Below are 14,913 nucleotides of genomic sequence, written 5' to 3'. Positions count from 1 at the left end.
TGAGGTTATCTATTTCTGGTCAGCCAGTCAACAGCATTTAATTTCAATACCTACTGTGCGCCAGACATGGGACTAAGCACTGAGGACCCAAAAAAAGGCCAAAAAAAAAAAAATCCCCGCTCTCCAGGGGGTCACAGTCTTACGGGGCAGACGGCGGACCAACAGTTATGTACAGTGTGTATGTGTGTGTCCTTTTCTCGGGATAAAATAAAAATAGACTTTGTCTCCCTCTCTAGTGAACAGCAAAACAAGCAATATCCGAGCGAACTTTGAGAACCTGGCCAAAGAGAAAGAACAAGAAGACCGGAGGAAGGCGGAGGCGGAGAGAGCACAGAGGATGGCTAAGGAGAAGCGGGAGCAGGAGGAGGCCCGCCGGAAGCTTGAGGTCAGCGGCGATCTCTGCCCTCCTGGGCTGCTGGGTCAGACTCGCCCACGCCGGGCCTTCCAGCTCGGCTCAAATGTGTGCTGAGCTGGCGACAAGATTTAGCAGATAGGATGCGGAGCGTGGCGGTATGAAAGACCTGGGTTCAAATCTGTCTTTGGGCGACTTCTCTCAGATGCAGCTCCCGCAGCTTCAGACCAGGGACTGCACGGGCTGTTGTAAGGATAAAGGAGACACCTGGTCTCTCTCCCCTCTTCTATCTCTGTCAAATTCTTTCCAAACCTGAAGGTGCTTTATGAAGGTCATTTTGCTTGTAGAGGTGAGAGGGGCTATGGAGACCATTGAGTCTAAAATGCACAGCCACCCATTATGTAGATGTGGAAACTGAGGCCCAGAGAGAGGAGAGCTGAGTATTTTAGTTTGCCTGTTACCCTTGTGTTGTGGGCTGGACAGAGCTGGTTTTCCAGGCCTTGGGTATCTTGTTATAGACCCGAACCTTCCTCCTGCCTGGTGTATGTTTGCTTTTCTGGAGTCTGCCCAGAATTTTCCACCTCGGCCTGTCTGTTTCCCGTGTTCCCCACCCTGCTAGTTGAGGATGTCAGAGGTGGGAAACCAACCAGGCCCTGGGGGTCCCCTGTCTGTCTGTGCAGACCACCTGCAGCACCAAGAGCTGATGGGAAGGGGGCACTTTGGGTCACATGCTCTGAGTCTCATAGGGACAACATGGCCTCCCTCCACCAGGTGCCGTGGTAGAAAGGAGGTCCGCAGCTTTGAGAACGTCCCTGGCCACCTTTCTCTGTCCCTCTTTGGAGGGTTGCCTGCTGCCATGGTGGGCCTCCTCTGTCTCCTGAGGGTCCGCTTTCCTGTGCCTAGTCTCTGCATCCTCAGCTGAGCACTGTGGCCATCCTTCCCTTAAACACACCTTCGGCCTGCGGCCGTCAACCCCGAACAGCTCATCCTGTCCTTCCGTGAGGGCGCTTTACGCCCCAGTGTGGGCTGCTTCCCTTTTCTTTGGGTGCCACCCTTTGGCACAGGTCATGGGCTTCAGCAGCAGCAGGATGGGGGTAGGAGCGTCGGGATTTGGGTCACAATATTACCTTGGGAACAGGAGGATTCGCATCAGTTCTTCCAAAGACATACACGTGTCTGGTCATTCTTGTACCAGCTTACATCCCACGATGGTGTTTTCTGTCCTCATTTGGGGTCGTCCTCAAACTGCTGCCTTGGAAGGATCTGCCTTAAAGCTATGATTGCAAGCCCAGGCTTCGTCGTTCTGACAAACTCTGGGTTTTGAATTACAGGAACAAGCCCGAATCAAGAAGCAAACTCCATCTCCTCCTCCCAGTCCCCAGCCGCCGGCCGAGGAAAGGCCACCCACCAGCCCTGTCTATGAGGTCAGTGTGTGGCCCTGAGCTGGAGAGCTGGCTCCCCTGAGATTGATCACCGGCTCCCCTGTGATTGACGTTTTGTACGTCTTCTGTCCCCTCCCCCCACCCAGCCCTGCACCAAACACAGGTGATACCCCCTCCCCCACCTCATGCACGGTCGAGGCTGAGTCTCAAGCACCCCTCTGTACGGGTAGTTATCCTGTATTTGTGTAGATGTGTGCAGTGGAATGGAAGTACAAAAGGGTCCTTTCCATCGAGGAGTCTCGTTGGGGAGAAATCTGGGCACCAGGCAGAGGCCCGAGGGTGGGCCTGCTCTGGGAGGCCGGCCTGGGGGGACCACGTGTGGCAAGCAAGCTGCTCGCCTTGTGGAGAGCCTGGGTGCTCTAGGGCCAGCATCCCATAGCAAAGCTCTGTCTGCCTCAGTTTCCTTATTTGGGGGATGAAAAGAGCACTTACCTACCAAGATTGTTAGGAGGAGAAAACGAGATAACCTAATGTTTCTCACGTGCTTTGCAGACTTTAGGGTGCCGTCTAAATGCTACCTCTGATAATAGCGAGAATGATGCCAAGTGAGCTTTCGTCTGACTTTCCCCAGGATGCTGCATCTTACGAGGCTGAGCCGGGCTACAAAGGCCGCAGTACGACGTATTCTGGACCGGAGCCGGAGTCCGAGTACACAGCTGTGCCGTCCGACTATCAGGAGACAGTGAGCCAGCGGGGCCTGGCGCAGGAGCCTGAAGTTGTGTATGAGACGGCGGAGTCGATGGCTCCCAATCAAGAAGGTGCTGAAAGGGGCTGTGCCGCCAATGCCCCTTCCCTCCCTGAGCTGTCCCCGTGATCACTGTGGAGTGACAGGGGCAGCAGGTTGTCTGCACCACCCAGGACAGTTCGCCAGGTCCCCTTTGCACACTCCCATGCTGCCTCTGGAGGTCGCCCAAGGCTTTCGGGATACTCAGGGTTTCCCTGGGGATTGCCTGAATTCATCATGAACCATTTGTGATGTGTGGTTGTTCCCCTGAGAGGGTGCCAGGGACCTGGGCGGTGCTTTCTCGCTCTCAGACTTATGTTTGAGGCCAGTGCTAGCCCGGGGCTTTCTGGGCCCACCCTGGCCTGAACTGGAGCCAGGCTCCTTGATGAAGCTTCTCTGGATAGAGCCACTGTTCCAGCTTGGTGCATAGGGGTGCATAATGGGACTGGAGGGGTTGAGGCCAGAGACTGGTGTCTTTAAAAGGGAAGTGGAAAAACAGATCTAGGCATGAGAGGTGCTTTGCTGGCATATCTGTGGCCTCATGATCTATATGGAGAGAATGTAAAAAATGAAGATAAGGAACCCCTCCCCCCCCAAAGGGGACCAGGGATGGAATCATGTAGATGGTGCTGTTTGAGGTGGCTCAGAAAGAAGTCAGGGATTCTAAGAGACAAGAAAGAGTTGAGGAGAGAGCATTCCAGGCACAGGGACCAGCAAAGGCCTAGAGGTCGGAGAGCGGACCTAGAAGAAGGCCGACTAGGCTGGACCGTAGAATGAGGGAATGGTAGCATACTGCAATAAGGTTGGAACAGTAAGTTGGGGCCAAGTTATGCAGGGTTTCTAGCACCACGCAGAGGAGTGTATGTTTGAACCTAGAGGTATTCAGAAGCCGCAGGAATTTATGGAGAAGGGCGGTAATGTGGTCAGCTAGATGCTTAAGGCAAATCCCTTTGGCAGCTGAGTGCAGGGTGGATTTGTGGTTTATATTTGCATTCTTTCATATAACATAGAGCTTAGATTTTTTTTTTTAAATTAAACTGAATTTAAATTACCTTTTTTTTCTGTGAATTTATGAACTATTAATAATCCAATTCCTTTTTGGTTGACTTTTAGAGGAAAATACTTACGATGAATATGAAAACGACCTTGGGATCACAGCCATAGCCCTCTACGATTATCAGGCTGGTAAGCAAACCATACAATGTATGGAGGTTGGGTGGGGCTGGCACCCGGGGGTGGGGCGGGGCCGGGGCTTTGTGTCGTTGTTGGTTTTCTCCTTGGTTAGCTTCATGGCTGGACAATTTTTTTTTTTTTAATTTTATTTTTTCCAATCAGCAAAATTCACCCTTTCTCCCTCCTTCCCCAACTGAGCATGAAAGAAAAAACAAAACCTCTGTTACAAACATGTATAGTCAAGCAAAATAAATTTTTTCATTGACCACATCTAAGAGGAAAAAAACCACATATGCACATGTATAAAAACACATGCATGGTTACCTGCATACATGTACACATTATGTACTACATGTATACATAGGTATACACATGCATATATATGCATACTCACGTTCACAGTTTACAAAATTGAATTTTTTTTGGCTGCTTTCACCACACACACACACACACACACACACACTCACACACCACAAACACACACCACACACATACACACACACTCACACCACACACACACACACACACACACACACACACACGTCTCATTGTACCCATCACCTCTCTATCAGGAGATGAGCTTCTATCTTCTTCATATACCATAACTTATTCAGCCACTCCTAATGGATGGACAATCCCTTAGACTTCAATTCTTTGCCACCTCAAAAAGAGCTATAAATATTTTTGCACGTTTTTAGAGTTTGTTTTCCTTCTAATGAAGTCCTCCCTTTACCTACCCTCCCTCTAATTCCTCCCTTTTCCTTTTATTTCTATGTTGAGCAAAATGTGTTTCTGCACCCACCTTTGTCTAGCTCAGATGAGGACAGGTTTCCAGTGTCAGCTGCTTCCCTCCCCTAAACCCCCCCCACTTCTTTGTATAGATGTCTGTTTCCACACCCAAACTCCCCCCACCTTCCCCAGTGTATTCCTTTCTCCTTTCTTTCCATTCTGTTGAAAAGATCATCAAAACTTAACAGGTCCTCTCCCAGGTACTCTGTCCAACTGGACTCCCTCTCTGACCCTTGATGATGAGAGGGTTGAGAGGGGACAAATACACCATCCTCTCATCTTAGGATGTAAACAGTGTATCCTGGTTTTAGTCCCTTATGATTGTTTTTGTTCATTTGGCGCCTTCCCATTCTGATGGAATTATGGGTCTGGCCCCAGGGCAAGATTGGCAGTACTTGGTTAGGCCAGTGGTTTGGAACTGAAGTGCTCACCCTCTCCTCAATCAGCAAGACTTCTTTTTTTCTTTTAATTATATGTTTATTTGTTCTCCCTTCTCAATTTTATTTTCCCTCACTTGATGGTATTTAATTCTTTCCAATTACATAAATAGTTTTCAGCATTCACCTTTATAAGATTTTGAGTTCCAAATTTTTCCCCCTCCCCAAGATGGCATGCAATCTGATATAGGTTATACATGTACAGTCCTATTAGACATATTTCCACATTAGTCAGGTTGTGAAAGAAGAATGAGAACAAAAGGGAAAAACCACGAGAAAGAAAAAGAAAAGAGAAAACAGTATGCTTCGTTCTGTGTTCAGACTCCACAGTTTTTCTCTGGATGTGGATAACATTTTCCATCATGAGTCTTGGAATTGTCTTGGATTATTGTTTTACTGAAAAGAGCTAAGTCTATCAAAGTGGGTCATTACACAGTGTTGCTGTTACGTGTACAGTGTTGTGATTCTGCGCACTTCACTCAGCATCAGTCCATACAAGTGTTCCCAGGTTTTTCTGAAATCCACCTGTTCGTCGTTTCTTATGGAACAGTAGTGTCCATTACATTCATATACCACAACTTGTTCAGCCATTCCCCAATGGATGGGGCATCCCCTCAGTTTCCACCACAAAAAGAGCTGCTATAAATATTTTTGTACATGTGGATCCTTTTCCCTTTTTTATGATCTCTTTGGGATACAGCCCTAGAAGTGCTATTGCTGGATCAATGGGTATGCACAGTTTTATAGCCCTTTGGACATAGTTCCAAATTGCTCTCTAGAATGGTTGCATTATAGAATTCACAACTCCACCAACAATGCATTGGTGTTCCAATTTTCCCACATCTTCTCCAGTGTTTATTGTTCTCTATTTTTGTTATATTAGCCAATCAGATAGGTATGAAGTGGTACCTCAGAGTTCAACAAGAATTCTTAAGCACCTGTTTTGTGTCAGGCACTGTGCCTGACACAGTGGGGATCCAGACTGAGTTGAAATGGTCCCTGCCCTTGAGAAGATTAAATTCAACCCCCGGTGGTGGCTTTTGGGAAGGGCCACTGGAGACAACGTGCCTTTCATTCAGTTCTCTTTGCCAATTTCTCCTTTTTAGCCGGTGACGATGAAATTTCCTTTGATCCTGATGATATCATCACCAACATTGAAATGATTGACGATGGCTGGTGGAGAGGCGTGTGTAAAGGCCGATACGGGCTCTTCCCAGCCAACTACGTCGAGCTGAGACAGTAGCGAAGATGGTTTCTCATCAATGCCTTAATGCCATAGTCTGCAAACCCGATGTCTACACTACAAAGTCCTGCTTCGGGGAGGGAGGATGGCGAGGGGAAGATACATACTGCTTTTATATTTAATACTTTTGCTGATGCTCTTAAGAATGTTTAATCCTCAGAATCTGCTAATATATTGTAATCATGTTTCCTTGGAGGACTTGGGTGATGGTGTTTAAGCATTTAAGGCCTTTTCTTCTTTTGCCAAATGGAATGTTTGTTACAAGAAGCCATGCCAAGGACCCTTTGTCCTCATGTGGGAGCAGGCAGGGTCCCCTGCCCTGCCTGAGACAGTGGTGCTGAGGGAATCCTTTCTCTGCATGTTGGCAGCGCCAGTGATGACCCTGCAGGCCTCCTGGGCATGTCCAGGTCCTTAGAGGAGGAAGGAGTTAGGGAAGAGTGGCGCTAGAGGGGGTCAGAGTGGACCAGCCTTTCAAGCCTCTTGTCACGAGCGGGGTTCCTTACCTGCTTTTATAGACTTATTTTCAGTGTCTCCTCCTTCCATCAAAAGCCTGCCAGCATCCAAGTATGGAGACTTGAGTTGGGGTTTGGTTTAGATTTGGGACTCTTCGTTCTCTCTCCCTTCTTCCCAGAAGTCCCAGCTCCAGGAACCTGACAAGCTTCTCTTGGTTCCTTTAGATTAGGTGGTTCCTCTAGGTGACCCTTTCCCTTCCCCCAGCTGCTCATCTGCCTCCAGATCTTGACAAGTCCTGTTCCTCACGGCTGCTGAGATATCGCCCTGTGATGATGGTGATGACGACGTGCCCCAGCAGGGCTGCCATCTCTCATAAACACGAAAACTTCCGTGGACAAGTAGCTGCTGGACAAGACTTCTGGGCAGTAACCACCGCAGCCTGTCGAGGCTGTGTGTGTGTGTGTGTGTGCGCGTGCGTGTGTGCGTGCGCGCAAGGCTCAGTCACCTCAGCCACTTTTCAGCCCCACAGAAGTAGTCACCTCCCTGGTATGTTCTGCAGAAACTGCCCATCGCATTTTTGCTAACGCATCAGGCCGTGGGCTGACTGTGTCCCCACCAAAGACGCAGTGGCTGCCCACACGCATGCGGATCTGGTCTCGCGATCAGCTGTGCCGGCCCAGGGCACCCGGGATGGCTGAGGAAGAAAACCCACTTTGCAATCTCAGCACTGTGGACCAATGAAATTGGCTGGGAGCAGCGAGGTGTACAGAATCTCCATGAAGTCTTCCCGTAAGCTCCTTGGTTCTTTGGGACAATCCTGCTTCCGGCAGGCACGAGCGTGTCCAGTTTCCCCCCTCCCCCTCCCGTCCACACTTTTGTTTTCTGTATTGGTCAAGCTTCCCTAGATTGGGCTGGGTTTGATAATCCACATATTTTATCTCCCTTCATCTAGGACACTTCATAGGTAGGATTTTTTTTTTGTTGTTGTTGCTGTTAATTAAATATTCAAAATAAATTTTTGGAACCCCTTGGCAACGTATGTTTTGGATTTGATTCCTTGAGTAATCTGGCCCATACAGGGACATGTATGACTGTGCTTTCTGGTGCAGTGACCCAGATATACCGAGTGGGAGGGGGTGCAAAATGTACCAGGGAATTCTGAGGGTCCATCTGACATTCCTCATGCACCAAGGTTTTGGAAGTTGAGGTGGCATAGAGTGACCTTGGGCAAGTCACTTAACTGAGGATTGAAGGATCACGGGTTTAGAATTAGAAAAGACCCCAGACGTTTAGGCTAATCTTATTTTATAAATGAGGAAACTGAGGCCCACAGAGGTTAAACAAGTGACTTTTGAAGTCCTTCATGACATGGCCCCTTCTACCTTCCCAGTCATCTTATGGCTTAGACTTTCACCCTCCCCAAGCAATTCAGTGACGGGGGGGGGCACCTTTCTGTTCCTTGAACAAAATGCTTCATCTCCTGACTTCCAGGCATTTTGAAGGCTCCCCGTCCTCGTGTCTGCCTCCTGGCTTCCTTCAGATCTCAGCTAAGATCCCACCTTCTCAAAGAAGTCTTTCCTGCTCCTCCTTCCTCTAGTGCCTTCCCTCTGAGACTGCTCCTGATTTATCCAGCATCGATAGCTTCTCTGTACATAGTTGTTTGTATGGCATCATCCTTATTAGGCTGGGAGCTCCTTGGGGGCAGGGCCTGAATGCTCAGCACACAGTGGGTGCTTAATAAATGCTTGTTGACTGACTCAAAGTGCAAGCCATTCTCTTTGGGTGAAGTCTGTTCTTTTAGAGTTACGAAGACAGGCAGGCATACCTCCTGTTGGTGAAGGAAGCTGTCTGTTATCTTAACTAATACCTACCATTTAGATGGGTGTATATTGGTCAAAGCCTTCTTTCCTGTTGATTTCAGTACAAATTGGAAATGTGTTTGTTGGGGAAAAATTGGGGCCTGAAAAATCACTTCCAAAAGAGTGCTAAAAAGCCACCCATCTAAAGGAGTGATACGGAGTGAGAGTACCCAGTGACTACAGTGCTTTCCTTGGGCACCAGTGGATGCTTGGAAGCCCTCTAGAACTTCTCTGCAAGCATACAACCAACCAATCAATAAACATTTATTAAGCACCTACTATGTGCCAGGCATCCACTTGTACTCTGCCTGGCATCGAGCCTCTCCCACATTAGACCCGAGCCATGGATGCTCAGACTTGCTCAGGCTGCCTCACCGCTGGGCTCTGGCCTGAAGACTTTCTAGTTCAGGTTGGGCTGCTCCTTATGGAGGCAGAGCCTTCTAGGGCTACGAGCTTCATCTGGGCCAAGGTGAAGGGCCTGGTTGGCAGGAGGATGGCTCAGGGTCAGTATCCAGGAGAGGTTGCTCTGTTTGGCCCAAGGATGGTGAGGGGAGCAGGTAGAATGTAACCCTAGATGCTCCGGGCTTCTCTTCTCCTTGATCGACTATAGCAGCTCAAACCTCGTGCATTTGGGAGCGGTTGGCAGCTTGTGCAAAGGGGTTCTTCTTGGCTGGAGAGGTGGGGGAGACAACCGCAGCAAGAAGGAAATTCAAAAGGCACCCCAAAGAAATAAAGGAGCCCCTTCGCTGGAAACCCAAGTGAGGCTTCAGCAAATGCAGGGGCCATTTATCACCTTCTAAGAGTCTGAAAATGTCGGTGCCTCTTAGATTGTTCAGATACAGATGCTGTAGGTGGTGCAGTGCGTAGAGCACCAGGCCTAAAGTCAGGAAGATCTGAGTTCAACTCTGGCCTCAGGCAATTCCTAGCTATGTGACTCTGGACAAGTCACTTCACCCTGTTTGCCTCAGTTTCCTCATCTGCAAAATGAGCTACTGAAGGAAAGGTCAAACCATTCCAGTATCTTTGCCAAGAAAACCCCAAATGGGGTCACAGAGAGTCAGACATGACTAAATGACTAGATAACATGGACGCAGAGGGTTCCAAAAGTCTTAGTTCGGTTGTAAGCAGGAATGCCCTGTATCCATATTGAGATAAATGTCGTTTATGCAGGCGACCTCCTACTCTGCCTAAAGGCAGGGCCAGCCCTGCTTCACTTGCAATCCCGGGAGTAGGGGGAGGCACAGTAGAACCTGGGGTGGGCCTGAACCCCACACTGGCCCTGCTCATGGCCTTGCAGAGCCCTGGCTCTGGGCCACTTAGCTCTGAGGGGAGCTCAGGACCCAGGACCAGCTGCTGAGCCCGAGGCCAAGGAGGCAGCCAGGGAGGGCACGGGAAATTCCTGGTCCTGTATCTCTCTCATTAAAATGAAAATGAGTGTGAATATTTCCTGGGACCCTGGAGTCAGACCTGGAAAAGACCTTAGAGGTCATGTTACCCAACTTCATTTCACAGATGAGGAAACTGAGGCTCAGAGAGGAGGTGCTTTGCCCAAGCTTCCATAGAAGAGAGTCAGGATTGGAACACAGGTCTAGTGACCCACCAAAACCCACTTTCCATTGGGCCACGCTGCCTCCTCTTAGGATTACAGACAGTCCTGGGATGCAGCCCATGTGAGTGCTATTCCCATTTTACAGATGAAAGAGGCTCAGAATGTTAGGTGAGGTGACTTGTCTAGGGTCTTTTGTCAGTGTCCAGGCCAGAATTTGAACCTAAATCTGGCTTCAAGTCCAGCGCTTTCCACTGTTCTATGCTGCAGATGTTTCCCGGGAAAGGCTAACATTTAGCGTAGGTTAAATGATCTGATTAAACTAGTTATCACCTGGTCATGACCTTGATCCTAGAAGGCTAGGAAACAGGACGAGCTACAAGGATAGACTGTTCCCCAATGCCTGTCTCTGAATAGTGGACACAATTACAGGACCTCCATGGCTGAGGGCTGAGTCTCAAAGGAGCATCCCGCCTGCTTAGCTGAGGATGGCCTTTCCTAGACTACGTCTTTCCCTTAGAGGCTGTAGAAGGGAGGCTTCCAGAGCCAGGGGACCAGGGGCAGCCGAGTAGGCAAAGAGTGTTGGCCAGGCTGTCTTTGCACTCTGCTGAAGACCTTGCAATCTAGCGTCTGAAGATCCACGTGCTCTGGGGCTTCCTCAAGCCAGGAGCAAGCTTGGGAAGATCGGGAGCATATTAGGGTTTAAATAAGAGAATTCACCACATCCTCACAACAACCTTGAAGGACAGGAGCTATTACGGTCCCCATTTTACAGATGAGGAAACTGAGGCTGAGACAACCAAGTGAGGTGACTTGCCCAGGGTCACACGGCTAGTGAATGTCCAAAGCAGGATTTGAACTGAGGTTTTCCTGACTCCAAGTCCTTCAATGTACCACCAGCTGCCTAATCGATCACTACCAGATGTCAGAGCCCCATTCTCCTCGTGCTGACTATGCTCTGTCAACACGGGACTGTATTTTCAAATAAAATAGCAGCCTGTAGTTTAATAGTCACTATCTTTCATTTAGTACTCACTTTTCTAGAAGCAATGGGGGTGGCGAGCTGTAGGGAGGCAGCTCCAAAGTGTAACAGCTGCCTGCAGGTTCTTCCTCAGTGGAATTTTTCAAGCCCAGGCTGAGTGACCACGTAGGTTGAGGGGTGGAGGGTGGATCCTCAGTCAGATGTCATTTGATTAGATACTTTCTGGGGTCACTGAGCAGACTCCACTTTCAGTTTACAGATGACAGAATCTCATGCAGGAAGGAGCTCCAGAAGCAGCCAATCCAACCCATCTCTGAACAAGAGGCCCTTCTATACCATGCCTGACTAGTAGCCATCCAACATCTGCTTTCAGCACTCCTAGGACGGGGAGCTCACTACCTCCTGGAGCAGCTGTTAGGGCATCTTCACTTGCATCCAGCCCAAATCTGCTCTTTCAGTCCAGTCTGTCTGTAGTATTCGCTGCATCACACCTTCCCCCCACCACCTTCTCCATTCTTTCATCCTTGACCTCTTACAGTTTATATGAAACTCAGACAGAGGCTGAATCCATTTCAGCAACAGGATTGGTCTCCCCTAATAGCTGAAGAGACGGGAACAATGGGCTTATGTGGAGAAAATGAAATCTAAATGGAATAAAGGAGACAATGGGCAGATGGTGTTGAGCGGCAAGGCACTGGGCCGGTATTTGCACCCTGCCAAGAATCCTCCCCTGGAAAACCCATCTGTGGTGGGACTCCAAAACCCTGGTGCTTTTAGAGGACTTGGAGCTAATATGACCCAGCTGGGTGATGTGGTAACCAAACGAATCCAGCAATCCAGCAACAGGCATTTATTAAGCACCTACTGTGTGCCAGGTACTGGGCTGGGTGCTGGGGATGCAACAACCAAAAAAGCAAAACAGTCCCTGCGCTCAAGGAGCTTCCATTCTATCAGAGGAAACAACATGGGTACATGTCAACACATGCTAAGTACATGCAAAGTAATGTGATCTTAAATGGCAAAGTAAAAATAGAGTGCCCAGAATGAGACACTTGGCTATTTTTACCCCCACTAGACTCTGCCTTGATCAGAGGGCATTGCACAGAGGACTGTGTTTCATTCTGGTCACCACATTGGAGAAAGGACATTAACATTGCACATATTTTGCATATGCTTATCTATAGATGTGTCTTCTCCCGATAGAATGTAAGCTTCTTGAGGGCAGGGGCTGATCCAATTCTGTCATCGTACCTCTAGTGTCTAGGGTGTAGCACACAGCAGGTGCTTAATAAATGCGTGTTGATTAGTTGGCGATGGGTCATCAGCCTGGTTAGGGCATTTTTTTTTTTTAAAGAGCATTATTTGAAGCAACTGGGCAGGTTTATTTTGGAGAGAAGATGAGGAGGAGAGACTGGCTTATCTTCATATGCCCTTAGGTCAGGTGGGAGAGATTCCATCCATTTCTCTGGGCTCCAGGACCTTGGGGGGAAGATATGAGAGACACTTTAGACTCAAGGTTGCTGCAAAGCAGAGCTATCAGGCACTGTGGTATTGCACCGGGGATGCTTCAGAGGGATACTGGAACCATTGTCATTGGGAATTATTTAACAACATAAAAATGTAATAGAAACTTTCTTTCGCGGGTTGGCGGGAAGTGAGGAGGCAGCACCATGAAGGCCTCAGGCACCCTGAGAGAATATAAGGTAGCTGGACGCTGCCTGCCTGCTCCCAAGAGTCGGGGCCGCCTTTTTCAGATGTGCATCTTTGCTCCTAATCACGTTGGAGCAAGGTCCTGATTCCAGTACTTTGTTTCCCAGCTGAAAAAGATGATAAGTCTTCTGGAGAAATTGTATACTGCGGACAGGTCTTTGAAAAGTCCCCTCTTAGGGTGAAAAACTCTGGCATCTGGCTGCGCTACGATTCCAGGAGTGGGACCCACGACATGTATAGGGAGAACAGGGACCCCACCACTGCTGGTGCTGTCACTCAGTGCTGCCGAGACATGGGAGCCCGTCACCGTGCCTGGGACCACTCCATCCAGATCATGAAAGTGGAAGGAATTCCTGCCGGCAAGTGCCGCTGGTCTGTGGTCAAGTAGTTTCACGACTCCAAAATCAAATTGCCTCTGCCCACGGAGTTCTGTGTCACCGGCACAAACCACGCTTTACCGCCAAGAGGCCCAACACGTTCTTCTAAGTGCAGAGACAAGGAGGCACCCATTTTATTTGATCTGTTTAAATACATTTCTCAATTGGGAACCCCCCAAAATGCATTAGAAAATGAGTACTGCTAACATATGGTTTTCTAAGTTGGTATGCTACCTGCACGTAGGATCCTTGGGTAAGGTTTGGTGTCCCTGTTTCTATTTGAGTCTGATGCTGCTGGCACAAGGGGTCGATCAGAGAGGTGTCCTAGTAATTGGATGACATCCCCCGTAGGGCATTCTCTCTGAGACCTGATGGTGTCCATGCACCTTCCCATAAAGCAAGTAGTATGGCTCCTCTTCTAGACTTCATTTGATCTTGGCTGGGAAAGCTGAGGCTCCAGGACACTCCAGGTTGGCCAAGCACAGGGAGTTAGCATTAGTGATGGGTTTTGATAGACCATTGTTTGGTGACATCAGTGGGCTGGCCTGGGAGCTGCGCTGTCACTTTGGACTTTCTCGGGGGAAATGCGATGTGAGTTTGAAATAATTGATTCACACACAGAATAGATATGCAGGGGCTGGTGAACTTAGAATTTAAAAAATGTTTCGAGAACAGTATTTCAATAACTGTATGTCCTCGGTCATATTGTGTGTTTTATTTTATGCATTTAAAGCCCACATTGTGAGAAGACTTCCCCAGGCTTCGGCAGCCTGCCTCAGAGGCTAGGAATGCCTGGACTGGCCTGGATTGGTGCCTATCATTGGAGTGCCTTCCCACCCCAGCTTTGTCCTTTTCTCATCCTCCAGGGAAGCATCTTTTCTGTCTGTGGGGCCCTCAGACCTGGCCTCTGTCATGCCCTTTGGGGCTTAGAGGATCACGCTTAGGAAACCTGGATGCATTAAAGTATTTTATGGGCTGACAAAGTCCTAGCCAGAGGTTACAGGAAACAGGCTGGCCTGGTATGGACAGTCCCTACGCACCCGGTCAGGCTGTCAGCCAACACACAGTTCTAAAGTGCTGGGCACCATGCTAAGCGTCGGAGAAACAAAGACAGACACAAAACAGCCCCTGCCCTCAAAGAGCTTCCATTCTAATAGGGGAGACCACAGTATCACACAGAGGCGAATACAAAGTACATAAAGAAAGACAGAACCCTCTCCTGCCATCTGTCTGCACAGTGAGGCAGAGGGAGTGAGTGAAAACCCATTTCAAAAATAGGGACTTAGCACCATACTAAGGGTTAGAGGTACAAAAGATGCTGACAGCATTTTGGGAATGGATTTGGGAGCTACAGCGAGCGCCGTCCTGCTGGAGGGAGAGAGCTGACAGTCCTGGGCCCCCCCTCTCACGTTTCTTCTGCAGCCCGCCCCTCCTTAGCCAGCACCTGCATATACTTGAATCATGTGTCTTCATCTTCAGCTTTCAGGCACAATACTTCCGTGACTGCTCAGCGCTGGGAACACACACAATGTTTGTTGAATGAAAACCTCAAAATGTCAAAGAGCTGTGATTTCACCCGTGTGGGTGTCCGCCCACCGATGCAGATTGCAACCTTTCTGTGGCTGTGTGGACAATTATAGGAACAGCAATTCACGTTTCCGTAGCCTTGAAAGTTTGCAAAGCGCTTCTCTCACAACAACCCAGAGAGGTAGGTATTCAAGTTTTACACACCAATCCCTCCCCAACCTCCTGTCAGCTTGGTCATGAGCCCTCTCCCAGCTTCGGCCAGCCTGGGGGTGAGCCCCCCCACCTTAGCCAGCCTGGTC

The 14,913-nt window shown here is 49.0% G+C and overlaps 1 protein-coding gene and 1 pseudogene across 3 annotated transcripts in view; both read left to right on the top strand.

Moving 5' to 3' along the window:
* CTTN (cortactin) overlaps window positions 1–7,648 on the top strand; it is a 44,517-nt gene extending 36,869 nt beyond the window's left edge. For all 3 annotated transcript variants that reach the window (XM_027856068.1, XM_027856067.1, XM_027856066.1), the window contains 5 exons: window positions 237–385; window positions 1,684–1,776; window positions 2,366–2,552; window positions 3,632–3,703; window positions 6,024–7,648. In XM_027856068.1, coding sequence (XP_027711869.1) covers window positions 237–385; window positions 1,684–1,776; window positions 2,366–2,552; window positions 3,632–3,703; window positions 6,024–6,160 — 638 coding nt within the window. In that variant the 3' untranslated portion in view covers window positions 6,161–7,648. The remainder of the gene's footprint in view (window positions 1–236; window positions 386–1,683; window positions 1,777–2,365; window positions 2,553–3,631; window positions 3,704–6,023) is intronic.
* Window positions 7,649–12,670: 5,022 nt separating this feature from the next.
* Window positions 12,671–13,196, top strand: LOC114038652 (annotated as a pseudogene).
* Window positions 13,197–14,913: the final 1,717 nt, after the last annotated feature.

Source organism: Vombatus ursinus, unplaced genomic scaffold, assembly GCF_900497805.2.
Source record: "Vombatus ursinus unplaced genomic scaffold, bare-nosed wombat genome assembly UNPS02011369.1, whole genome shotgun sequence".
In the NCBI taxonomy this organism is placed as follows: Eukaryota; Metazoa; Chordata; class Mammalia; order Diprotodontia; family Vombatidae; genus Vombatus; species Vombatus ursinus.
This window is presented reverse-complemented; position numbering and strand designations above follow the sequence as displayed.